At 52.2% G+C, this 24705-nt stretch overlaps 2 protein-coding genes and 1 non-coding gene across 8 annotated transcripts in view; all 3 read left to right on the top strand.

Moving 5' to 3' along the window:
- Positions 1-17410, top strand: part of GLYR1 (glyoxylate reductase 1 homolog) — a 32192-nt gene extending 14782 nt beyond the window's left edge. For 2 of the 5 annotated variants that reach the window (XM_061152783.1, XM_061152779.1), the window contains 11 exons: positions 162-248; positions 1105-1161; positions 1867-1917; positions 2006-2079; positions 4486-4585; positions 9176-9268; positions 9954-10055; positions 10753-10915; positions 11233-11412; positions 12024-12148; positions 15281-17410. In XM_061152783.1, the coding sequence (XP_061008766.1) occupies positions 162-248; positions 1105-1161; positions 1867-1917; positions 2006-2079; positions 4486-4585; positions 9176-9268; positions 9954-10055; positions 10753-10915; positions 11233-11412; positions 12024-12148; positions 15281-15355 (1107 nt within the window). In that variant the 3' untranslated portion in view covers positions 15356-17410. Of the gene's footprint in view, positions 1-161; positions 249-1104; positions 1162-1866; positions 1918-2005; positions 2080-4485; positions 4586-9157; positions 9269-9953; positions 10056-10752; positions 10916-11232; positions 11413-12023; positions 12149-15280 lie in introns of all 5 variants that reach the window. The other 3 variants (XM_061152781.1, XM_061152778.1, XM_061152780.1) reach the window with 2 other exon arrangements.
- Positions 17411-17807: 397 nt separating this feature from the next.
- Positions 17808-23837, top strand: ROGDI (rogdi atypical leucine zipper). Of its 2 annotated transcripts, XM_061152770.1 has the most exons (11): positions 17808-17909; positions 17989-18060; positions 18767-18849; positions 19094-19148; positions 19849-19929; positions 20572-20667; positions 22083-22181; positions 22530-22643; positions 22721-22770; positions 22872-22998; positions 23301-23837. In XM_061152770.1, exons 1-11 carry the CDS (start codon positions 17865-17867, stop codon positions 23340-23342), a joined length of 864 nt encoding a protein of 287 aa, XP_061008753.1. In that variant the 5' UTR covers positions 17808-17864; the 3' UTR covers positions 23343-23837. The 2 variants fall into 2 exon arrangements, with proteins under 2 accessions (XP_061008753.1, XP_061008754.1); XM_061152771.1 differs by lacking the exons at positions 17808-17909; positions 17989-18060 and adding an exon at positions 18551-18655.
- On the top strand, positions 20945-21051 carry LOC133064101 (U6 spliceosomal RNA). Its single transcript, XR_009694575.1, has one exon. It is a non-coding gene; the product is annotated as a U6 spliceosomal RNA (small nuclear RNA).
- Positions 23838-24705: the final 868 nt, after the last annotated feature.

Below are 24705 nucleotides of genomic sequence, written 5' to 3'. Positions count from 1 at the left end.
TCAGAGCTGTGCCTGGGGAGACCAGGGAGCTGGCTAGGGGAGTTTGGGGTGGAGTGTGACTGAAGGAAGCAAAGCAGTGAAGAGGGGCCCCCGACTGAGGGAGGAGGACCCCTGCTCCTGAGGTGCCACAGTGTTGTGACCACCTGTCTTTCCCTCTGTAGGACCTCAGCATCCCTGAGTCCAGTACTGTGAAGGGGATGATGGCTGGACCCATGGCCACATTTAAATGGCAGCCGAACGTGAGCGAGGTAATGACCCCTCCCTTGGGCCATGACAAGCCCAGCCTCAGAGCTGGTTTCCCAGCCTGTGGTGTGCTTTTCCCAACACTTTTTACTTGCCAATGAATACAGAAGTGTGTGAGTCCACCCTGGCACAGGCTTGTGTCAAGTTTGATTTAACTCACTCCAGACCGTTTGGCACACCCACTTAACCATCAGGTATATAATCACATATCCATGTTACAGGTTTTTGCTTTTGGGAGTAGTGTTGATTTTTACAAAAGTGGGATCATTCTGCAGTTTTTTTCCACTTGGTACTTTATAGACACACTTTGATCACGTACACAGCTGTGATGTTTGGTTACCTGCACACTGCCTTATCCTTGGAGTGGGTGCGCCTGCTGTTCCCCTGCTGCTGGGCCTGCTTATGAAAAGCCCTTGAAAGTCCTGCAGTCGTTGCCTCCTCCTTTCTGTTAATATTAACCCTCGGTGAGCATTTGGCACCAGGTACAAGTGGGCCAAAATCCTAAGACTGGAGGAGCCTGAGAATTTGGCTTGGTCTGCTGGGTCATCTGAAGTGACTGGTGAATGCTGGATTTAAAAATCACTGGTACACTTTTTAATTATTTTTCCACAGTGTTTGGGAGTAATTTATATACCAGCCTGGCAGAAACATCCATTCTTTTCCACTTGAAGCCAGTTTTCCTCCAGTTGGAATGGGCATTGTTTATAAAAGGCTTAGAACCAGAGTGGGAAAAGAGTTTCCAGGCAGTTGTAAGCTCAGCTCCCAAAGATGTGTCAGCCAGAGGAGAGACTGGTTATCAGTAGAGGGAGGTGACCTCTGGTGGAAGATAACTTGTTTTATTAAATCATTTTCTGATTTCAGCCTGTTAAAGATGCAGACCCTCATTTCCATCACTTCCTGCTCAGCCAAACTGAGAAGGTAGGTTTGTTCCTTGAGGTTCTTGATCCTCCATTAGGAGCTGGCCTGAGGGGAGAGTGCTGCTTCGTTGGAGCCTCACCCTAGTCTGCTGCCTGTACTGCTGTCCAGAGCAGCAACTAGTTAAATTTAAATCACATAGAGGACACTCGTGAATCAGGCATTGTTAAGATTTAAAAGGAACCCAAAGCTTTTAAAACTTAGTGGCTGTGTGCTTGAGACATTTGTGGTTGCCCTCAGAGTCTAGGACAGAAAGCCAGCCTCAGGAGCTGGTGTCCACCCACGGGTGGCCAGAGCTGCTGGATGAAGATGGTCTTCCTTGAGCCCGGGGGTTGGGGCAGTCTCCCCAGGTCTCCCCAGGGCTGCCAGGTAGGCTGAGCCCTGATAGGGTCTGCTGATGGTGTGTGACCTTGGAGTTGACACATCAGGATTCCAAGGCCAGGTACACTGACCATGCCCATAATTCTGGACGTATAAACCTCTGATTTTCAGCATCATCACCAGCAAAAAGCACCTTGTAGAGCCACATGAGAGCTGAGTGGAGTAATGCGAATTAAGTTTTCACGTGTTGGAGTTCAGCAAAGTTGTACACCAAATAAGTTTTGATCTTAACTTTCTGTTTTGGGTCTTGCCTCAGTAGGGAAATAGTAACTAAGACGAGTTAAATGTTCAGTTTAATAAGTGATTTTTTTTTTCACTCTTTATTAGCCAGCTGTCTGTTACCAGGCAATCACAAAGAAGTTGAAAATATGTGAAGAGGTAAATAGGTTCCATGCCTCCTGACTTTTATTCTCACCGGGGCCTGGCACAGGCAGGCCAGCCTGACAGCCTGTGTTTCCTCCCCCAGGAGACGGGGTCCACCTCCATCCAGGCCGCAGACAGCACGGCGGTGAATGGCAGTGTCACACCCACAGACAAAAAGTAGGGCCTTCGGGGGAAGGGCTTCCTTGGGCTCTGGTTCTGTGGAGCTGGGGGTGACCTCAAGGGGGCTTACTAAGGGTTGTGTCCCAGCCGTTGCTGGGACTAAGTGGAAAGGGAAAATTGTAATTCTTAACTATTTGCCTGGGAGTAACTTGACTTGCGGGAGACAGAAATTGCCCTGTGAATGTACTGTGGATTTGCTCACTAGTGAGTCTCCTAAGCAGGGAACACTTGGGTCAGTGGTTCTCAGACCTTCCTATGCCTCGGAACCACCTGGAAGACCCTTCGTAAAACACCAATTGCTGGGCTGCACCCCTAGAGTTTCTGGATCAGTCGGTCTCAGGTGGACCAGTTCCCAGATAAGTGGCTGCTCATCAGGAGACCACACTTGAAGAACTCCTGACCTTGGCCCTGGTGGGGGCAGGTGGGAGCAAGAGATGAAGGCAGCCCGATGTCCTGCCTTCCCCAGTCCTCCCAGTGTACCTGCCGGCTGCCCTCCACCCCACCCAGACAAGTGGGGCGCTTCGACTGCAGTCCCCGGGCCTTAGCTGGCATCCACCCTCGCCTTTGCCTCTATTCTGACAGCCCCTTGTGCTTCCCAGTCGTGATGATGAGGAGGGCTCTTAAGGAAGGAGCATTCTCCTGAAGAACGTCTGAATCTCCCATCTGAGTCTTCTGTGCGGTTCTTTCTCAGACTAAAAACACTTTTTTTGTGCTGTTGAAGTCACTTGTTCAACCGGATATATTTGGTGAACTTCCATTGTGGTGTGAAGGAGCTGGAGGCATGTGCTAATTAAAGGAGGAATGGGTGTCACCCATTAAATCAACGAGGAATGTGTTGGCTTTTTTTTTAAGAAGTCCAACTCCAGGCCAAGGACAGAGTCCAGTGTTTTGTGCCATCACTCAAATCCTTTTTTATTATGAGTGTAAAGCCAGCTACTGAGCAGATTAGCTGCATCGTACCCAGTCCACCTGGTCCACATTTTCCTTGCCTCAAGGACATCATGAGCAACTGTCAGTTGCCATGTAGAAATGCATAAACTTTATCCCCAGGTCTTCTGGGTGTCCTGGAACACTGAACAAAGGAAAGAGAATTAGTCTGTCATGATTTAGAATCCTAGAGAAAACTGGTTGCCACCCAGGTAGCTGTGAATAACAGATTATACCTTTGGTGAGGAGGGTGGTAGGTTCCATTTTCAGCATTTGATTCAGGTGACTTAGAGCAGGCTAGACAGAGAACATGAGAGTGTTGTATTCCCACAAGGATAGGGGAACCTTTGAGCCAGTTGGCAGAGGTGGCTGTGGATATGGCTCCCAGGAGACTGAAAATACTGAAGGATAACACCGGTCAGAGTGGAGAAGCTGCAGACAACATTAGAGCTGAGAGAGAGACAAGCTGGAAATGAGACCATGAGGTAGTAAATGAAGAAAGAGGCGAAGAAAAAGAGAAAGAGGCGTTGTTTAGCCATGTCTCGTGCAAGGAGAGATAAAGAATTGTAGGAACCAAGAAGAGACATTTGAGCAAGATAAAATCATCCACTGAACCATGTGGCAGTTACAAGCCCCAAGTTCTGGGGCTGCAGGAAGGAGCAAGCGAGCTGTAGCAAGTGCAGGTAAGCAGCACGTACTGACCACCTGCGTTTTAGTCACAGAAGGAGCATGATGGGCCTGCAGTTAGCAGGCGTTGGGGGAGCAGAGGAGGATGGGCCCAGAGGGAGCAATACGGGGGAAAGAGAGGTTCAGGAGAAGACTCCACGCACCGGGGAAGATGGACTCCACAGAGCAGGCGAGGCTTTGAAGAAGCGTGGCGAAGCCCATCCCTGCTGACTGCATGAAGAGGGCAGAGGTGGTGCAGAGCGTGAAGCCAGGAAGGGGAGGTGAGCACCAGGACCTGGGCTTGTGCAGGCGAGGACGGTGGGGGCTCCGCACGTCTGGCGCCTGTTACGTGTCATGGATCCCAGGGTGCTCGAAGTTGGCCCCTCAAGGCCTTGCACCTGAGGTGGCTGGCGAGGAACTGTTGCATGCGCTGAAGATAAATGTCTGCTTTCTCACTGCAGTGGAGTTGTATGCTCAGCCCCTCCATCAAAGCAACAAGGAAATGGTTGGGAAGATTTGCTGTAACCTGTATGAGTCATACTTCTTGCAGTGGCAGTTGAGGGTTTAGAAATGCCTGTGTAAACTTATAAGCACTTTTGAACAGGGGCGGAGTGAGAAAAGTGCGCTGTGCCAGCACTCCCGCTGGCTCTGCGGTTGTGGTATCAGACACTGCTCTGCAGTGTGCGTGATGGACTGAGGTGAGGTTCCCCAGGTTTAAGAGGAACAGAGCGAGGGTAGTACTCAGAATCCCACCCTGTCCTCCCCTCCACCCCATCCCCCACTCTGAACTGACCAGTCTCTCTTTTCTAGGATAGGATTTTTGGGCCTTGGCCTCATGGGAAGTGGCATCGTCTCCAACTTGCTAAAAATGGGTCACACGGTGACGGTCTGGAACCGGACTGCAGAGAAAGTAAGCATTCATGGTGGTGCTTCTTGGGTGGGTGGGATGGGACCTGAGGCCTTGGAGTTGGGGTAACTGAGGACAGGAGTCTCCCTGCTGTCTCTGCTCCACGTTCTGTGTGCCATGGAGTAGAAGCCAAGCTTCTAGTCCAGGCAGGGGAGGATGTAGGTAAGCCAGCATAGGATGCGATCATAAAAACTAAATATTGAAAATACCCAGGGGTATAAAATGAAATAGAAATTTACCCATCTCTGCCATTACCTGAAATAGGTAATAGAAGGTAATAGGGAAAAAAGCCCTGTCAGGTTTTTCCATGTGTGTGTGTGTGATGAATTCATTGATACGGAGAGTGTGCATCAGTGATCTGCTTCATCCGAGTCAGTGGCCAGGCTCTGTTGCGTTTGGATTCTGCTAACAGCCCTGTGCCACAGAACATTCTGCATGAAGGAGCGGTGCTGTGTCTGCACTGGCCTCTGGAAGAGCCACTGACCACAGGTGGCTCTGAAATACTGGGATTCATGGCTCATGGACTGAAGAATCGAATTTTAAGATTATTTCACTTAAGATTAAGCAGTGCTAGTGGCTACCATGTTGGACAGGACAGGTTCAGAAATTCTTAATCTAAGGTGGTCTGTGGCTTCACGGGGCCTGTGCGTGCCCTGAAATGGAATTCCAAGTCTTGTGTAATGGAGAAAGGTCATGGCTCCCCTCAAGTTCTCATCCAGGAAAAGGTGAAGAACCATGATCTAAGTATCAGAAAAATAATGCACTGTGCTTGCCAGGGAGAGAGACCGAGAAGGAACCAGCCTCTTACATGTGTCCGTGAGGTGATGGGCAAGCACCCACGTGCGCAACACGGGAGAGCAGGCGTGCGGGGGGTGGAGAGCTGATGGGTTTGGAGCAACAGAAACGTTCCAGGCGAGGGGAGCAGGTCACTTGGTTGGAACAGTCCCCTTTCAAGAATAACAAGGAGCTCGTTGGAGAGGAGATGGAGCCTGGGAGAAAGGGCCCTGAAGGCTGTTCTAAGAGATGTGGGCCTCAAGTGCTGGGTGTGAGGTAGCCATTGCAGGACCTAGGTCAGGAGCGAAATCCCAGAGACGCTGTTGGCAGATATTTTGTGATTCATAGCCAGGGCAACCAGGAAATCTAGACACACATAGTTGAAGAACATTGGGAAGCTCCAAGTGTATGTTCCCATTTGATAGAAGTGCCTCTGGTCAGCCTGTTTGCTTGATTTGAAAGCCTGTTATAAACATGGCTATGCCTTTCAGATTAATTTATGAGAAGGCAGTACAGCAAAGCAGTCAGGAATGTGAGTTTGGAATCAGTTGTTACCCTCTTTCTTCAAAAGAAAAAAACCAGAAGGAAACAAAATTTAATATTAATATAGATGTTTTTAGAAGTCTTAAAGAGTTACCAAAGACAAAGATGAATAGGTTTTGGTACTACTTCCCACAACAACAAAAAAGATAATTTGAAAACAAGATTTTGTATTTTTAAAATTTTCCCACTACCCTAGCAGTTTCTGTGTTTTCCCAGAGAGAGAGAGAGAGAGAGAGAGAGAGAGAGAGAGTGTGTGTGTAGGTACGGTTGATTTACAAAAGTGCATGAGTTCCAGGTGTGTGTGTGTGTTGAGGTACAGTTGATTTACAGAAGTGCATTAGTTCCAGGTGTGTGGGTGTGTGTGTGTGTGTGTTGAGGTACGGTTGATTTACAGAAGTGCATTAGTTCCAGGTGTGTGTGTGTGTGTGTGTGTGTGTGTGTGTGTGTGTGTGTGTGTGTGTGTTGAAGTACGGTTGATTTACAGAAGTGCACGAGTTCCAGGTGTACAGCTCAGTGAGTCAGGATTTGTATAAGTTATGCAGCATTGAAAGCTATTATGAAATAATGACTGTTTTTCTGTGCTGCAGTATATATCCTCGTAGCTTATTTATTTTATACGTAGCAGCTTGTACTAACCCCCACTCCTGTCTTGCCTCTCCCTGATTCCCTTTCGTCACTGGTAACCACTAGTTTGTTCTAAGTCTGTTTCTCTTTCGTTATATTCATTCGTTCTACTTTTTAAGTTCCATATATAAATGCTGGAGAAGGAAATGGCAACCCACTCCAGTATTCCTGCCTGGAGAATTCTATGGACCAGGGAGCCTGGTGGGCTACAGTCCATGGGGTCTCAAAGAGTCGGCCACAGCTGAGCGGGTAACACACACACACACAAGTGCAGGTGTAGAGTATTTGTCTGTCTCTGTCTGACTTATTTCACTAAGCACAATAGTATTCTCTAGGTCCATCCACAGTGTTGCACATGGCAGAACTTCTTTTTTTTTATGGCTTAATAATATTCTTATATTCCATAGTATGAATGTATGTTCATCCATTCATCTCTTGATGGGCACTTGGGTTGCTTCCATATTTTGGCTTTTGTAGTGCTGCTTTGAACATGTGGGGGACATGCAAATTAATGTTTTTATTTTCTTCAGATATAAAACCAGGAGTGGAATTTCTTATTAAACAGTTTAATAATGATATAAAGATTTTTAAATAGGTCACAAGGAAACAATCAACAAAGGTATTAGATATTTTGTACTTAGAAATAATCAAAATGTATCACACAAAGAAGTTGCTATTTTTGACTTGTTAAATCAAGTAGGACAAAGAGTTAATGTATTTATGGATACTGTGCTGTTTTTAAATAATGTATTCTATGCTGCTGATATGATAAAACCATTTTCAGAGCCTGTTTTTTACCCTCAGTTCAGTTCAGTTGCTCAGTCGTGTCCAACTCTTTGCAACCCTGTGGACTGCAGCACACCAGGCCTCCCTGTCCATCACCAACTCCCAGAGTTGGCTCAAGCTCATGTCCATTGAGTCGGTGATGCCACCCAACCATCTCATCCTCTGTCATACCCTTCTCCTCCTGCCTTCAGTCTTTCCCAGCATCAGGGTCTTTTCCAATGATTCTTTTCTTCACATCAGGTGGTCAAAGTATTGGAGCTTCAGCTTCAGCATCAGTCCTTCCAAAGAATATTCAGGACTGATTTCCTTTAGGATGGACTGGTTTGATCTTGCAGTCCAAGGGACTCTCAAGAGTCTTCTCCAACACCACAGTTCAAAAGCATCAATTCTTCGGGGCTCAGCTTTCTTTATAGTCCAACTCTTACATCCATACATGACTACTGGAAAAACCATAGCTTTGACTGGACAGACCTTTGGCAGCAAAGTAATGTCTCTGCTTTTTAATAATGCTGTCTAGGTTGGTCATAGCTTTTCTTTCAAGGAGCAAGTGTCTTTTAATTTCATGGCTGCAATCACCATCTGCAGTGATTTTGGAGCCCAAGAAAATAAAGTCTGTCACTGTTTCCATTGTTTCCCCATCTGTTTGCCATGAAGTGATGGGACCGGATGCCATGATCTTAGTTTTTTGAATGTTGAGTTTCAAGCCAGCTTTTTCACTCTCCTCTTTCATTTTCATCAAGAGGCTCTTCAGTTCCTCTTCACTTTCTGCCATAAGGGTGGTGTCATTTGCATATCTGAGGTTATTGATATTTCTCCTGGCAATCTTGATTCCAGATTGTGCTTCATCCTGCCTGGCATTTTGCATGATGTACTCTGCATAGAAGTTAAATAAGCTAGTTGACAATATACCACTTTGACGTACTCCTTTCATAATTTGGAACCAGTCTGTTGTTCCATGTCCGGTTCTAACTGTTGCTTTTTGACCTACAAGAAGAAGTTTTACCTTTCTTGTTGTTTTAGTCATTAAGTTATGCCCCACTCTTTTGCAAAACTATGGACTAGAGCCCACCAGGCTCTTCCATCCATGGATTTTTCCAGGCAAGAGTTCCGGAGTGGGTTGCCTCTTCCTTCTCCAGGGGATCTTCCAGACCCAGGGATCGAACCTGCATCTCCTGCATTGGCAGGTGGATTCTTTAGCACTGAACCACCTGGGAAGTCCCTTACATGTATTTGTTGGGGTCATTTATAATTAGGCCAGGAGAGCCATTAGGTAAATTCAGATATGTCTCTCAGTGGGGCAAATTAGATACAAAATCATAGGTCCAAATTATTCTAAATACTTTTTTTAATGCTCATAGAACAAGGAAATAGACCAAAATGTTAATGATATATTTTGTTATGAGATATTTCAGGTGATTTTAACTTTTTAAAAAAGAAGAGTTAGTGCTTTTTGCCCCCCCACCCAGAAGCAATTCAGTAGGAAGTGGCAGCCTGTTGGCCCCAGCCCTGCTTCCCCGGCTCACCCAGCACTGGGCGGATTTTGCCACAGCCGAGACAGCCACAGAGAGCTGTGGACAAGTATTGTTCACATGCTGTTCTTGGTTCAGGAAGCCTCCAGCAGACACTTGTTTTGTGCTTCCTGTGGAGCAGAATGTGGAACACGCATCCTTGGCACCACGTTTGCAGAGACACAGGCTGTCATAAGGGGCTCCCGTCCACTTCCCCTCGAGCAGTCAAACCGCCTGCCTTGGGAGGCCACGCAGAAGCATGGGCGCTGCGTCTCTGGCCCGGCTAGTCTGTGTTCTGTGCACTGCCTGCAGCTCACATTGGGATCTGTGACTTTTGCAGTGTGATTTGTTCATCCAGGAGGGGGCCCGCCTAGGAAGAACCCCCGCTGAAGTCGTTTCAACTTGTGACATCACCTTTGCCTGCGTGTCGGACCCAAAGGCAGCCAAGGACGTAAGGATCCCTCCTTCCCCTCAGCGTCTCAGTTTGTGGCCAGTAACGCTGGCTGGCCTCCTCCCCTTGTCCCCTGCACACCGAGTGAGTGTCTGCATGTGGGGGGTTGGGTGTCCTATTTGGGGGCCATCTCCCATTGTGAAGGGTGTTTGCATAGACTGAACACAAGACTTCCTTTAATTCAGAACAAAGAATGAAACTGACTGGGGTCCCTGAGGTCTGTGCTGAAATGGTTCCTGACAAGCTCATGTGTTCCTGGTGAGCTGGAAGCTTTGGGGCTGAGTGTGCCTTTGGTCCATGTGCCAAGTTCCTATATTTAGCTATCACTGTATTTGTATGCTTTAAAAGTTCAAGTGCAGTCGTTATCTTGTTGGACTCGTGACTAAACTAATGCAGGTAAATCCAAAGAAGCCAAAAAATAAATACTGACCTTTCATCTTTTCAGTGGGAGGCTTTTAATAAAAAGAGATACACATATATTCTTTTTGAAGGTAAATGGGAACATAACATAAATTCTTCTCTTTCCCTTGCTTATTTACATACTCTTCCCTTTTGAGCTTTAATAATTAGCTTCTGTTTGGGAAATGAGCCAAAAAAATCAGCAGGACATTGACCTTAGGTCTGAGGGTCTCCTGGGTGTCCGGCTGGGAGCCTGGGCTATTGCTTCTCCCTTGTGTCCCCACAGCTGGTGCTGGGCCCCAGTGGCGTGCTTCAGGGGATCCGCCCCGGGAAGTGCTACGTGGACATGTCAACGGTGGATGCTGACACAGTCACCGAGCTGGCCCAGGTAGCAGCCTCATTCAGGCTGGCCCTCCAGCGTCCTTTCAGTTGGAGCCCAAGAGCCAGGCTCACCGCACCCTAGTGCGGGCCACATGGTTACTGCAGAGCCACAGCAGAGACTGGGACTCTAGCCTGTTTTTCACTCTCTGCCTTCAAGTCTACAGCTAGTCTGCGTGGCTGAGAGAGAAGTGCTGCTTAGCTGGGAGAGGCGTCAGGTCCCGTGGCCGCCAGCCTCTCGGTTGGAAGCAGTCCAAGCTGCCAGCAGGGTCTTTGTGGTTTAAATAGCTTTCTGCAGTTGATACTAGCAGGATATTCCCCCCCGACCCAAGCCTCTGGGCCAAGGTGAGGAGGTGGTGACTTGTGGCCCATGTGTGTTCAAAGGGTGGCTGAAATCAAAGAAGGGCAGTGTCTGTCCTAGAAAGTGTGGTCAGCCAAGCCATAGGTGTGGTTGTGTTGATGATATCTTTGTAATGGGAGCCTCTGAGGACCCCCAGCTCCTCGCTGTCTCCGGCATGGGATTCGGGCATCTGGTGGAGGACAGTCTGCTGGCCCTCCCCCAGCGTCAGCCCAGCACCTTGGTACATGGGTCTGCTCTGGGGCTCAGCGTGGAGGGCCTAGTGCTCCAGCCCCTGTGTGCTCCTTGCTTCCTGCCCAAGACCCTTGTGAGAGGCACAGCCTCCAGAAGCTGTGACTTTCCTTTCCAGGTGATTGTGTCCAGGGGGGGCCGCTTTCTGGAAGCCCCGGTCTCAGGGAATCAGCAGCTGTCTAATGATGGGATGTTGGTGATCTTAGCGGCCGGAGACAGGGGCTTATATGAGGACTGCAGCAGCTGCTTCCAGGCAATGGGGAAGACCTCCTTCTTTCTAGGTAACACGCCTGCCCACCTGTCGGGCCACTGCAGGCCTGGAGGCTGGGTGGGCCACATCCCCTCTAGAGCACCCTGAGGACAGCGTCAGTCCCGCACGGCCTCTCTGCCTGGGGCCCCCGTGGGAAGGTTTCTTTGACTTGCACAGTCAGTGCCTGCAAGGAGGAAGAGCCAGAAGGGTCAGAGCCAGTTCTGTCAGGGGCAGGTGAATGGGGCCTCCCCTGGGTGTAGAGGTGGGTCCGAGCAGGGGTGAGGGTGGGCAGAAAGTCCCTCCCCGTGGGATTCCTGGGATGTGACCGCAGTTCTTTGCCGTGGGCAGGTGAGGTTGGCAACGCAGCTAAGATGATGCTGATTGTGAACATGGTCCAGGGGAGCTTCATGGCCACCATTGCAGAGGGGCTCACCCTGGCCCAAGTGACAGGCCAGTCCCAGCAGACACTCTTGGACATCCTCAATCAGGGACAGTTGGCCAGCATCTTCCTGGACCAGAAGTGCCAAAGTAAGTTGCCTTTGATCACCCTTGTTGCGTTTTAGTTTTGGTTCTAGCTGGGGAGCTGGGTCCGGCAGCCATCACAGAACAGTCTCTTCTTTGGGAGCTCCTTCTGTGTGAATGACACATCCTGTCCAGTCAGTCTGGCCCCCAATCAAAGTGAAGTGAAAGTCACTCAGTCATGTCTGACTCTTTGCGACCTCATGGACTATACAGTCTATGGAATTCTCCCTGCCAGAATACTGGGGTGAGTAGCCTTTCCTTTATCCAGGGGATCTTCCCAACCCAGGGATCAAACCCAGGTCTCCCTCACTGCAGGTGAATTCTTTACCAGTTGAGCCACAAGGGAAGCCCAAGAATACTGGAGTGGGTAGTCTATCCTTTCTCCAGCGGATCTTCCTGACCCAGGAATTGAACCGGGGTCTCCTGCATTGCAGGCAGATTCTTTACCAGCTGAGCTCTGAGGGAAGCCCCGTAGGTTTTGGGGGTGCAGGCTGGGAACTTGTCTCTTGGGTGTCTGAGGAGGAGGAAATGCTAGGTGTTGAGTCCTGACAGTGCTCCAGATGCTTTCTTATTAAGGATCCTTTTAATTCTTCCGGTGAATGCCTTTCCCTCCTCAGATATCCTGCAAGGAAACTTTAAGCCCGATTTCTACCTGAAATACATTCAGAAGGATCTCCGTTTAGCCATTGCGCTAGGTGATGCCGTCAACCATCCGACCCCCATGGCAGCTGCAGCCAATGAGGTAACTGCAGGAGACTGTGGGTGGGGCCGGCAAACTTCCCTTGTTTCCCTTGCATTGCCCCCTCTGCCAACTTTGCCTTGGCTTGGCTGTGTCTGACCTCTCCAGGGGGAGTCTTAGATTGTTGATTTTAGGCTTTCCTTTTCTAAAGTTGTATGTGTCCTCCAATCCATGCTGACTTCACTGGGAATTCTTTGACCTGTGGATTACTTAAAAGTGTGTCAAATATGAGTAAAAACCCTAAAGGGTTTCCTAGATATCGAATCATTATTGATTTCTAATGTATCTTTGTGGTCAAAAAATACATTCCATGTGGCTTTTAACTCTTTGCATCGATTCAGACTTGTTTTGTGGCCCAGCAGATGGTCTGTCTTGGTAGGTGTGCCATTTTCACTTAGGAAGACTGTGTGTTCTGCATATATCAGTTAGGTCAAGATAGTTGGTAGTATTTTTTCAGATCATCATTACTGACCTTTTTCTCCAGTTCTTTTAATTGCCAAGAAAGGGATGTTAAAATCTCCAGCTATCATTGTAGGATTATCTGTTTCCCCTTTAATTTTGTCCATTTCGCTTAATATCTTTGGAAGTTTTTGTTATTGGGCTCTTATCCGTTTATGATTGTACTGTCTTCCTGATGAATTTTCCCTTTTGTTATTAAGAAGTGTCCATCTTGATCTTTGTCTTGACATCTGTTGTCAGACTTTCATGTGGCCACTGTAGCTTTCTCAGGTTTACAGTTTGCGTGTGTTGTATCTTTTATTTCAATCTGATAGAAGTATAATCTTTTAGAAAAACAGCTGAGCAATAGTTATCTTTGAATTGCAGTAAGAACCACATTTTGTGAAACACATACATATATAAATCATGTAGATTCATTGTAGAAGCGTTTCTCTTCCAAGTGCTATAAGCTGTATGCATTTTTATCCAAGTTAAATAGAGGTCCCTAGTGGCTTTTCCTGTAGAGGCAAGGAAATACAGATACACAGTACTGGGGAGTTCCCTGAGGGTCCAGTGGTTAGGACTCTGTGCTCCCACTGGTGGGGGCCTCGGTTTGATCCCTGGTTGGGGGACTAAGGTCCCACAAGCTGAGCAGTACAGCCAAAAATCAGTAGAAAACATACAGTACTGTTCTCTTTAAACCTGCCTTTTCATAGTTGATCATCTTCTGTCCTTGACCTCTATGTCTCTCTCTTCCTTGTCTGTCTGAACATCTCAGAGCACTCATTTCAATCTTCCAGGCTGCAGTACCATTTCTGGCTCCTCCTGTCTTACCTCAGGTTCCCTCTTGGCAGTGAAGCTCCTGGCTGCTGTGCAGCTTTTTGGTGATGAGTCTGTCTGTAACTGGTTGCTTCTGAAGGGTTCTGTGGTGTCTGTGTTGGGAGCACTGCTCTTTGAGGTGATTTCTGCTTGCCCCTCCCTGACTACAGGGTTCGTGGACTTGGAGACAGACATTTTGGCTCATTTCTCAGTGGAGCATGGTGGTTCCTGGTTGTGAGTTTAGGTTCTCCGTTCTTTGGAGTTCAGGATCTTAAGGCCAAGTTGTCCATTAACATTTAGACTTTGTCTTGAAGTCTGTTGGTGTGTGGTTGAATTTGGAGCTACTGTTTTATCATTTGATTGCCATTTGTCCCCATGGCTTTTGTCTGTCTCTTTCTCCTTTCTTTCGGAACATCTGAATTGTTTTTTAGGATCCCATTTTTTATCTATTGGCTTTTTTTTTTTTCTATTGGCTTTCTTTAACAAGTGCATCATCTTTATTTTGTCTTTTCTCTCGGGATTACTGTATGCATCTTAACTTCACATCCTAGATTGGCCCTCTACGTGAAATGTGTATCCATTTACCACTTCCTCCCTCTCATCCTTGGAAGCATTTTTCCCGGCCTGGGCACCACTGACACTTGCTGTGGGAGCTGTCCAGTGCATTGCAGCATCCCTGTCCTCTACCCCCTGGATGTGATTGCACCACCTCGGTTGATAGGAGATGTCTCCAGACACTACCAAATGTCGCTCCAGGTGGGGAGCAAAAGGACCCCAGGCTGAGAACCCTTGCTTTAGTGTACAAATGTCCTATGTGTTATGTTTGCTTTTATTTTAAGCCCACCATTGTTGGAGTGTCTCGCTTTAGTAGTCATATGAATTCTAAAGATATTCAGAGAAAAGTTCCAGTTCTTTCCTTTCCTTTCTGAAGAGTTGAATTTCTCTCTGGTATTGTTTTTCGTGCAGCTGGAAGAATTTGCTTTAGCATTTCCTGAACGCAGGTCTGCTGGCAACAATTAGTTCTCTTTTATCTGAAAAAGGTCTTTATTTAGCCTTTGTTCTGAGTTCACAGCTATACCCGAGCTGTAATGGACATCAATCATGATGGCTCCAACCGAACTATGTTTAAAAATAGAAAAAAAATACACCTGTGTCCAGCTGCATTTTTTCAACATGACTGGACATTGTCCTGCCCTCATTGAATGATGGCTTTTTTAAGTTCTCTCACACTCTTTCATATTCACCCTGGTACCTTTGGGGTGGCTGTTAATTGCCAAGGACCATTCTAGGCTCTGGGGACACAGTGCAGCCCCTTCTCTTCCTTGTAGAGGTTACATTCTAATGGAAGGAGACACAAGGTGAGCACATGAATGTTTCAACAAGGAGGAATTGCAGAAGGTTAGAATTGTGAATAGAATGGAACAGAGTAAAGGGATGGAGGTGGCCGGGTAAAGTGGCACAGCTGGTGCTTCAGATGGATGGCGGGGAAGGCCCTGGAGGTGATGGGGCAGGACAGGGGCAGCAGCCTAGAGAGAACGGGGCAGGCCTCGGAGTGTCTTCAGATGGAAGGGATGTGATTGTAACTTACTAACCAGTGTTGAGCCCTGCCTCTGAGCACTGTCCATCCCTCAGTCCATTTAACCTTCACAGTAACCCTGTTACCCTCCCCATGAAATCAAGAAGCAGTGCTGGAGGCACAGAGAAACTGAGGTACTTAGTCCAGGGTCAGGCCAGATGTGGGAGATCCAGGAGTCACACCCAGGCAGCCTGGGCTCCAGAACCTACCCACCTAACCACACCTAGAAGCCCTCTAGGAAGCAGGTCTGTCTGTAAGTCAGCTCTGTGGCCAGACTAAGCTTGTGTTGTTTTTTTTCCCAGGTGTACAAAAGAGCCAAGGCACTGGACCAGTCTGACAATGACATGTCTGCCGTGTACCGAGCCTATATACACTAAGTCCTTGACCCCACCCCACCCCCATCTTCCCTCTGAACCCCTCTTCCTCACACGGAGTTGGGGTCCTGGGACTAACTCTGGACCAGTCCACCTGTCTCCATCTCCTTTTATACAGACTTTGAGACTTGCCATGAGCACAGCACACAGCATCGCTCCTCCCCTGGAGGTCCTGGAGAGAGGAGGGGTGTCAGCAGGAGTGGCCTGTGAGAAGGCTCTTGAGCTGGGCACTGGCCATGGACTCGGTGGCTGTGTGTTCTCACACACACACCCCCCCCTACACACACACACCACACACTGGCTCTTGCCCCAGGATAGAAGCTGCCCAGAAACTGCTGCCTGGCTTTTTTGTTTTCCCTTCTTCCGAGCTGTCTTATCTCAGACCCTTCCAGTTGAGGAACTCGAGTCAGCAGTGAGAACTGGAAGCTTTCCCACTGCTTCCCTCAGAGCGAAGAGGCTGTGGTTCTGTCCACTGTCCCCCACTGGATTCCACACGGAGAGAGGCTCTAGGCTACGATGAGCCAGCAAGACTCTTAAGCAGAGGGTCGCATGGCCCCTCCAACCTCAGGTGACCCGCTGATGAGGATTGTCATGTTTAAGCTACCAGTGTGCAACCAACTCTCCATAAATGCCTTTGTGAGCTGAGAAGAGATGGACACAGTCAAGCAAAGACAGAGCTCTGGCTTTCCAGGGAAAGCGACACACAGCCCACCCTAGGCAGATCTCCTGGAAGCCCGCTCTCCTCAGTGCTTCTGCGTACCTGTCGCAGAAGTCTCTGTCACTGTGGAGCCTGAGGGGCTGATCTGACTTCCTCACCAGGCTGCTGTAGTATTGGATTTGCATTCCAGCCCTTGGGAAGCGGTCCTGAGGGCACCCACTGAGGAGTGAATGGGGGAAGAGGGTTCCTTCCTGTTTCCGTTATGCTGTAGACCTTCCACCTGGTTCTGGAGAGCCGCTGTGACCCAGGTCCCCTCACAGCAGTCCCCCTTCTCCAGCCCGTCTCTGCACAAGTCCTCTGTGCCCTCCCCTCTCCATCCGCCTCCCGCCCCCCCTTTCCTCCATGGAGACAGTATTTCATTCTGTCCATTCCTCCTTTGGCCCATACCCAGCCTGACCAATGACGACTATTTCTTAGGCTCAGCTCTTGAAACAGGAATGAGTGTCTTCACTTAAGCCAGCAGCTTGGTCTTCGGTGCTTTCAGGGCCCTGGGGTCTGTCAGGAGAGAAGAGGAGATCTAGGCTTGACGTTACCAGAGCTCACTGACCCTCAGAGGTGGATCTAAGCATTTCTCCTTGGATAGGGGACCAGAGGGGCTTGGAATGTGGCATGAGAACAAGGAGAAGTCCCCTAAAGGATGTCAGTGTTCTGTCCCCCTGCTTGGGTTGGATTCTCCGAAGTCAGGCTGTGCGGAAGGTCGGCGTTTGCAGTGAACACAGTGATAAACACAGTTAGAGGTGGCTACGCTGCTGTGTGCCCCTCCCCCTCGCAGCTGTGGCCCTTTTCCACTGATCGGAACCCAGGATGGGGGATCTCAGAAAACATGGGGGGGAGGGCGGGGGAGAGGCCTGTGGTTTTTGACACAGTTGTTCATTTCACTGGGATTTTGAATTCTTTTCTGTCTGAACACAAAGCCTGTCCTAGTCCTAGGGGGACACTGGGGGGTGGGGGTGAGGGGAAGATGCTGTAATGAAACTGGTTAGTCAATGTTGTCTTAATATTGTTGACAATTCTGTAAAGTTCCTTTTTATGAATATTTCTGTTTAAGCTATTTCACCTTTGTTTTGAAATCCTTCCCTCTTACGGAGAAAATGTGACACTTGTGAAAAAGCTTGTAAGAAAGCCCCTCCTCCACCCCCCCCTTTTTTTTCCTTTAAACCTTTAAATGACAAATCTTCTAGGTAATTAAGGTTGTGAATTTTTATTTTTGCTTTGTTTTTAATGAACATTTGTCTTTCAGAATAGGATTGTGTGATAATGTTTAAATGGCAAAAACATGATTTTGTGCAATTAACAAAAAGCTACTGCAAGCAAAATAAAAACGTTTCTTGGTAACACAACTGACTTTGGTGGGGTGGTCTGCGCCCGGACACCAAGCACCACGCGGGAGGCAGGGGTTTTCCCTCCGGGATCAACGGAGGGAGGCGAGACCGGGCGGGAACAGGCTGCCCCGGCGGCCAGTCGCCGGGTGCGGCGAGAGCTAGCCATACCGCCGGCCAATCGCCGAGCGCGCGCAGTACAGGGCGTCCTATCAGAGCCGACGAGGGGCGGGATGAGCGAGCGCCGCGCCCCGGCGGGTGGACCGCTGCGGTAGCTGCAGCCCGAGCGCGCAGCACCGGAGCCTGGCGCGGGCCGTGTCCTGGGCGAGCCGGCGGGGGCAGGTCCGCGGCGCTCGCTGCGTTGCGAGCTGGGGGCGTGGCGGGCGCCCGCGCAGCCAATCGGCAGCGAGGGTGGGCCCGGGCGCCGCCGGCTGACCGCGGACCCGCGACGGTCGCTGGGCAGCGAGCGGCGACGATGGCGACCGTGATGGCAGCGACGGCGGCGGAGCGGGCGGTGCTGGTGAGGCGCGCGGGCCGGGCCGGGCCGGGCGGGAGGCGGCCGCGGGCCGGGGCGGCTGACAGCGGGCCTGTCCCCGCAGGAGGAGGAGTTTCGCTGGCTGTTACACGACGAGGTGCACGCCGTGCTGAGGCAACTGCAGGACATCCTCAAGGTAACCTCGAGGACCTGTGCGGGCGCCCACCCTCCCCACCCGCCCCCAGCGCGGCTTCCTCCTCGGCCTCCCGCGGCTGCTGCGTACCCGACGCGCGGTGTTCAGACCAGGCCCTGCCCTCAGGCCCCGGACTCAGTCCTAGGACATGAAAAGCGTCTAACCCGGGGCGCCAGCAGATAATTACCCAGTTCCGCAAGCCGTCCTGCCAGGGCTGCGGGCCTGGATTGAGCCCCGGGGTCCGGGAAGCTACCCTTTGAAATTGACATTTAACTTCCTATCTGAAGGACCCAGCATTTTGACCTCAGCCGAGTCCTCGATCTCTCTGGGCCTCCCCTTTGCAAAAAGGAGATAGCAGTACCGCCCTCAGGGCTGTTGTGAAGATTAAAAAAAAACAACCAATGGAAATACAAAAAAATGTCCAGGCGGTGCCTGATAAGGCCGGAATTACCGGTTGCCATGACTACTGTCTTCCCAGACTTTGCTCCCCACTTCCAAGCTCGTCAACAAAACGGGGAGGGTGTCTCTGGGTCCTCTATCCTGTATGGGACACGTGGTAGGCCCCCAGGGAATGTGGAAGGAGCGGGTATGGGTTCAGGTAGGACCTGAAACTGGCCGTGGGGGTGGGGCCCTGGGAGCGGGGCTTATGGAGAAGGGGCTTGGCTGGAGTGGGTGAACTTTATTTACCCCACTCCCCTTTGCCCCCCAGGAAGCCTCGCTCCGCTTCACTCTGCCAGGCCCAGGCACCGAGGGGCCCACGAAGCAGGAGAACTTCGTCTTGGGCAGCTGTGGGTGAGCCTGGGCTGGGTGGAAACTGGGGTGGGGTTGGGGGGTGGACTTCTGGGAGGAGGGACCCTTGGGGATACCCTCCAGGACTGGTGGTGTGGCCACGGCCCTGCCCTGCAGACTGACTCCAACTCCAGCGTCCAGAGGGTGTGCAGTGGGACAGGCTAGACTATCCTGTGACAGCCGCTGGGAGGCTGGGGTGGTGGGAGGGGGCAGCTGCAGGTGCTGCTCTGACCCCCATGTGTTGTAGCACAGACCAGGTGAAGGGCGTGCTGACTCTGCAGGGAGACGCACTGAGCCAGGCGGTGAGTCCCCCTGCCCCTGGCCTCCTCCCATGCCGCCACAGCAGCCAGTGGGCAAGAGTCAGGGGGTGGGGGGCTTCCTGCTTTAGCTCAGCTCTGCCACCCGCTAGTCATGTGACTCTGGACAGGATCTTTGACCTCTCTGGGCCTCGGTTTCCTTGTTTGAAAATGGCAACAACCCCCATAACCTGATAGGTGTGTGACTCCATTGAGAGGTGCAGCAAGTTGGGGGGGGGGGGGCAGTGGGTGGTGCTTTGCACACGGCACTACCTATAGTCTGGCTCCGGGATTAGGCTGGCCCCAGACCAACATCTTAACTCTTTCTGCCCTTGATCCTGTAGCAGGTGCCAAGGCCTGGGGGAAGGTCCCCCTCCTCCTCAAGTGGGCGTTCCGTCCCTTGGCACCTGCAAATGTCCTCCATCTGCCCATAACCACACACCTTCTCCCTCCCAGCAGAAGCCACCTTCCCCTTTCGTGGCTCTTTTCCCTTTCATTTCTTTGTAGTTCCTCTTGGGCCTGAGTTCCTGTTTCCTGTTCCCTGTTGGCCCCCGCCCAAATGGCCATGTTCTTACCCCTCTCCCACATGGAGTGGCCAGGGCCTGAGCCACCACACACTCTGTTTCTGCCCCCATCTCAAGGGCTCAGAGTGGCCGGCAGCAGGAGGGCATCCTTCTGCCTGGCTTAGCCCACCCTTGCCTGTCAGGACGTGAACCTGAAGATGCCCAGGAACAACCAGCTGCTGCACTTTGCCTTCCGGGAGGACAAGCAGTGGAAACTGCAGCAGGTAACTGGGCCCTTCCCCGGCCGGGGCCCAGGGCACAAGGGCAGGCAGGAACAGGCCCTTGGAGCGCTGAGGCCTCCAGGGCTGGCCGCTCTGGGGCCTTGCGGCTGCAGCGGACTTAAAAAGATATTTCCTAACAGCGCAGCTGGGGTGGGCAGTGCCTGGTCTCCTAGCCTGTCCTGTAATTGGGCCTGGCTTCTGCCGCCTCCCTCTCCCCTCTCACTGGCCATCAGCTGTTTCCACTTCACGGTCTTTGCTTGGACTTGTCCCTCTGCCTGGAGTCCACTCCCTCAGCTTTTGCCACCGCACAAGCTTCCGTTTAAGAATTGCCTTCCCTCGCCGCCGCGCCCCCGCCCCCCATCACCTTGTTTCCTTGTGAAAGCTGAACAGGCTATTATCCTGTGCCTTTCCTCTGCTACCCTCTGTCCTCCTTTGGAAAGTGAGCTGCAAGGGACCGGGGAGCGAGGCTGCCTCACTGCACCAGCCAGGCCTGGCAGGCGGCACCCACCCCACCCCCACTAGGAAGATAGGCCCTCGGGGTGGGGATCCCTAGGCTGTGCCCCCAGAGACCATGGGTGATCTGAGGCTGGCACCTTTCCCTGCCGAGGCCCAGCCCACTGACCACTCAGTGGGCCCTGCTTTTAGATCCAAGATGCCAGGAACCACGTGAGCCAAGCCATTTACCTCCTTGCCAACCGCGATGAGAGCTACCAGTTCAGGACGGGAGCAGAGGTCCTCAAGGTGAGTCACCTCAGGAGTGGGAGAGCCCGGTTCCCTGACCACCGATCGGGCCCCTGGAGAGCTCTGCCCCCACCCTCAGGTGAAGCTGAGAGTCGACCCTTCTTCACCTCTTGGTGTACGCCATGTCCTTCCAGCCAGTTGAATGGCTCACAACCCAGGCCCCAGAAACAGATGTAGGTTCTGATCCCAGAGCCTGCACTATGAGCCAGGCCACCTCAAATCCCTTACTCAGCCATTCCGTGCCTCAGTTCCCTCACCTGATAAAAGGTGGGGACAAGTGCTCGCTTCGGCAGCACATATACTAAAATTGGAACGATACAGAGAAGGTTAGCATGGCCTCTGCGCAAGGATGACACGCAAATTCTTGAAGCGTTCCATATTTTTAAAACCCACTGCAATGTTGTGAAGTAATTAGCCGCCAACTAATAAAAATAAATGAAAAAAAATAAAAATAAAAAAAATTCTAAAAAGGGGGGGGACAAGCTGTCATGCCTGCCATTGTGACAACGCCGGTGACGTTACCTCTAGTAAGCACCCAGTCGACAGAAACTGCAGGTATTACTACCAGCAACAGAAAAGCTTCTGTAATTAACAAAGTGAATCCACATGGTGTGAAGGGACATGATGAGCTCAGGTTCCCTGAGTTCAGGCTTTAGCCCTGCCTCCAACTTGCTGTGTGTCCTCGGGTGGTTTGCATGCCATCTCTGGGCCTGATATGAAAACTCGAAACCAGATGGACCAAAGTCCCTCTCAGAACTGTGAGTGTCCTTTGGGGTATAATATGCAGCCCAGTAATTCTGCCTTTCCTGGGAGCCAGGTGACCCCAGCACCCACAGCAGCAGCTGGGTGAAGAGTTGGAAGCAGTGGGCACTGGGGCTCTGAGAGCTTTGCTCCCATGCAGAGGGAGGGGATGAGTCTCCAGAGGTTCCACCATTCCTCAGCCGTGCGGCCTTGGACCTATGGAGCCTCAGTTTCCTTCCTCACCTGTGAAAACAGGGCTCCTGTCCACCTTAAGGCCTCAACTCAGCCATCCCAGTGCCTCCTCAAGGAAACCCTCCCTGACCCCTTACACCCAAGCTGAGTTAGGGTCCATCCTAAGCTCCTTCATTGACTGAACCCTCATCCTCAAAGCCCTTGGCCCCCTGGGACTGACTTCCGGGCTCCTCCACCCCAATTGGACCAGGACCCCGGATCCCAGATGGTAGAACCTTCTGGATGGGTGGTCAGCAGCACAGATGTCCTGCCCCCACCCCCCAGCTGGAGCCCGATCACCCGCATCTTTAGCAAGCCCCGTGCTGCAGGGGTTCCGGGCCCGAGTCTGTGACCCCCCCAGGGAAGGAATTGGGAGCTCCCATAACTTGGTTCCTCCTGATGGGGCTGCCCCGGCAGCCGCTGTGACCAGCTCTCCTCCCCAGCTGATGGATGCCGTGATGCTGCAGCTGACCAGAGCCCGCAACCGGCTCACCACTCCCGCCACCCTCACTCTGCCTGAGATTGCTGCCAGCGGCCTCACGGTCAGTGCCTCAGGCCCACGCCTGCTCCAGGAGAGGCGGGAAGGACACAGGTGCCAGGGCGTCCTGCAAGCCCCAGATTGTTGACAGAGTTCTCTGTGCGATTTTCTTGGATTGGGTCTTTGGCTTCCATTCTGAATCCCCAAAATATATCTCCCCCCTCCCCTCGGATCCGGGTCACTGGTTTCCAAGCCAAGTGGTGCAGGAAGCTACCTGGGGCACCTGGCAAGAATCAGAAGGCCCCAGTCCCCGGGATGGGGACTGGGATTCCCCCACAGAGGTTGGAGGGGCGGGGGTGGGACATGCCTGCTGGCCCTCATCCCCGCTGGATGCCCGGCCCTCCCCTCACAGCGGATGTTCGCTCCCACCCTGCCTTCTGACCTCCTGGTCAACGTCTACATCAACCTCAACAAGCTCTGCCTCACTGTGTACCAGCTGCATGCCCTGCAGCCCAATTCCACCAAGGTGAGCCCCCGCACCCAGCCTGCCCTCGCCCACCCTGTGGTCCCAGGCCTGACCCCATCTGATGCTTTCTTGTCTAGAACTTCCGCCCAGCAGGAGGCGCCGTACTGCACAGCCCCGGGGCCATGTTGTAAGTATGCTACCTGAGAGGGGTCTCAGGAGCGCCCCCGCCCGTCCTAGGATGGCCCTGGCCCTCTGGGCCGCCCTCAGGGCTGCTCTCGTCTCCCCCAGCGAGTGGGGCACGCAGCGCCTGGAGGTGAGCCACGTGCACAAGGTGGAGTCCGTGATCCCCTGGCTCAACGACGCCCTGGTCTTCTTCACCGTCTCCCTGCAGCTCTGCCAGCAGCTCAAGGATAAGGTGGGGGCATAGGGGTCAGGGCCGGGCTGGACCTCACTAGAGGAGGCCGGCCAATCCACGGGCCACTCAGCCCCTTCTTTTGGGGTGGGGGCGGGGATGCCAAGGGCTCCTTGTGTGTCTCCAAAGCAGCCCCTGATCTTAAGATCTGTTACACTCTGCGCACACCAGTCGGGGGTGGGCCATGGTGTCACTCGGCAACACTGTCTTCTTCCGGCCTCTTGGCCCTTGGATGACAGAGGCTGCAGCAGGGCAGACCTCCTGGCCCCACCCCTCATCATGTCTTCCATCTCCCTCCTCCCCAGATCTCCGTGTTCTCCAGCTACTGGAGCTGCAGGCCTTTCTGAACAGAGCACCCAAGAGCCTGTCCCCAGGGAGTGGAGCCCAGGGCGTCCTTTCTCCCTACACACCCTCCCAACCCCAGAGTGCCGTCCAGGGCCGAGCACTGCAGGCTATTTATTTCCCCCTTCACCCTACCCTTCCTGTCACCCCTGCACAGATGGGCTGGAACATTGGATCCGCTGGGAGGAGGGGACGCCGGTGGGCTTTTTGTTTTCGAGGGGGGAGGTGAGGAGGCACACAGTGGCCTCCAGTCCACATCATGGCCTCCCGACAGGGCAGGAGCCTTTAGACTTGGGCTGGAGCCAGGCTCTCCTTCCTCCCCCTTCACCTCCTGCCTGGCCCCACCCCCAGGAGGGCGAGGGGCGGCCACACACCCCCTCCCGCTTGAACCTGAGGGCTGGGCGGGGAGGGAAGGACAGAAGCCCCCCCACCACGACTGCATTCACTCAGCAACCCTGGCGGGGTGTCCAAGAAATAAAGATTGTCCAACTTTGTCTGGAGCCCTTCTCTCTGTCTGTCCGGGTGGGGACCTGGCCAAGGGCCCCTGATAGTTAGGAGCCAGGCTGAGTACCCAGTGACTTGGCCTCCCAGATACTGAGGGGCTGAGTGGGCTGGTGAACGGACAGTGGCTGGGTGGCTACAGCATGTCACCTAAGGTCTCCTGGTAACAGCCATGCCAGCTGAAGTCTGGGGAACCCAGTAGGCGGCTCAGTGAAGCCGTAAGGACCTGCACTGCCCACCCTGATGGGACGAGCTGTAGACTCAGGCTTTGGCTGAACGAGGCTTTGTTATTACTCTCCAGCAGAGCAAAGGCAGGGAGGCAGGGACTGTCCGCATTAAGGCTCCAGGCGAAGTTATCAAATCCCTGGAGTAGGGGTGGATTCCTACAAGAGAGGCACAGGGGGGCCAGTGGCTTCACTCCTCGGCCCCCCGCCCAACCTACTGCAGCTCCTCGCTGCCCCAGTGCCTGCCCAGCCCTGGTGCTCAGAGCTCACCTTCTGGGACCCGGAGGAGCAGCTTTGTCAGCAGGGCAGGGAGCAGCCAGGAATACAACCGCCACAGCCGGGAATACAGCCGCCACAGCCAGGAATACAGCCGCCACAGCCGGGAATACAGCCGCCACAGCCGGGAATACAGCCGCCACAGCCAGGAATACAACCGCCACAGCCGGGAATACAGCCGCCACAGCCGGGAATACAACCGCCACAGCCGGGAATACAGCCACCAGCGCAGCCGTTGATGCCAAACAGCAGCAGGAGCACCATGACCACTGTGGGCAGGACGGGGGTCCAGATAAGGCCCTGGGCCTGGGCGGCTGATGGGGACCGGGGCTGAGCCTCACTCACCGAGGAAGAAGACAAAGGCGAT

Source organism: Dama dama, chromosome 10, assembly GCF_033118175.1.
Source record: "Dama dama isolate Ldn47 chromosome 10, ASM3311817v1, whole genome shotgun sequence".
Taxonomy (NCBI): Eukaryota; Metazoa; Chordata; class Mammalia; order Artiodactyla; family Cervidae; genus Dama; species Dama dama.
Note: the sequence above shows the minus strand (reverse complement) of the source record. Positions and strands in the feature narration are given on the sequence as shown.

What these genes read in the sequence shown, in the direction of transcription:
- ROGDI (XM_061152770.1), top strand. Translation starts at nt 17,865, where the DNA reads ATGGCGACCGTGATGGCAGCGACGGCGGCGGAGCGGGCGGTGCTG. An exon ending in CGGCGGAGCGGGCGGTGCTG is followed by an intron (nt 17,910 to 17,988) that starts GTGAGGCGCGCG and finishes CTGTCCCCGCAG; the next exon opens with GAGGAGGAGTTTCGCTGGCT. An exon ending in AACTGCAGGACATCCTCAAG is followed by an intron (nt 18,061 to 18,766) that starts GTAACCTCGAGG and finishes TTTGCCCCCCAG; the next exon opens with GAAGCCTCGCTCCGCTTCAC.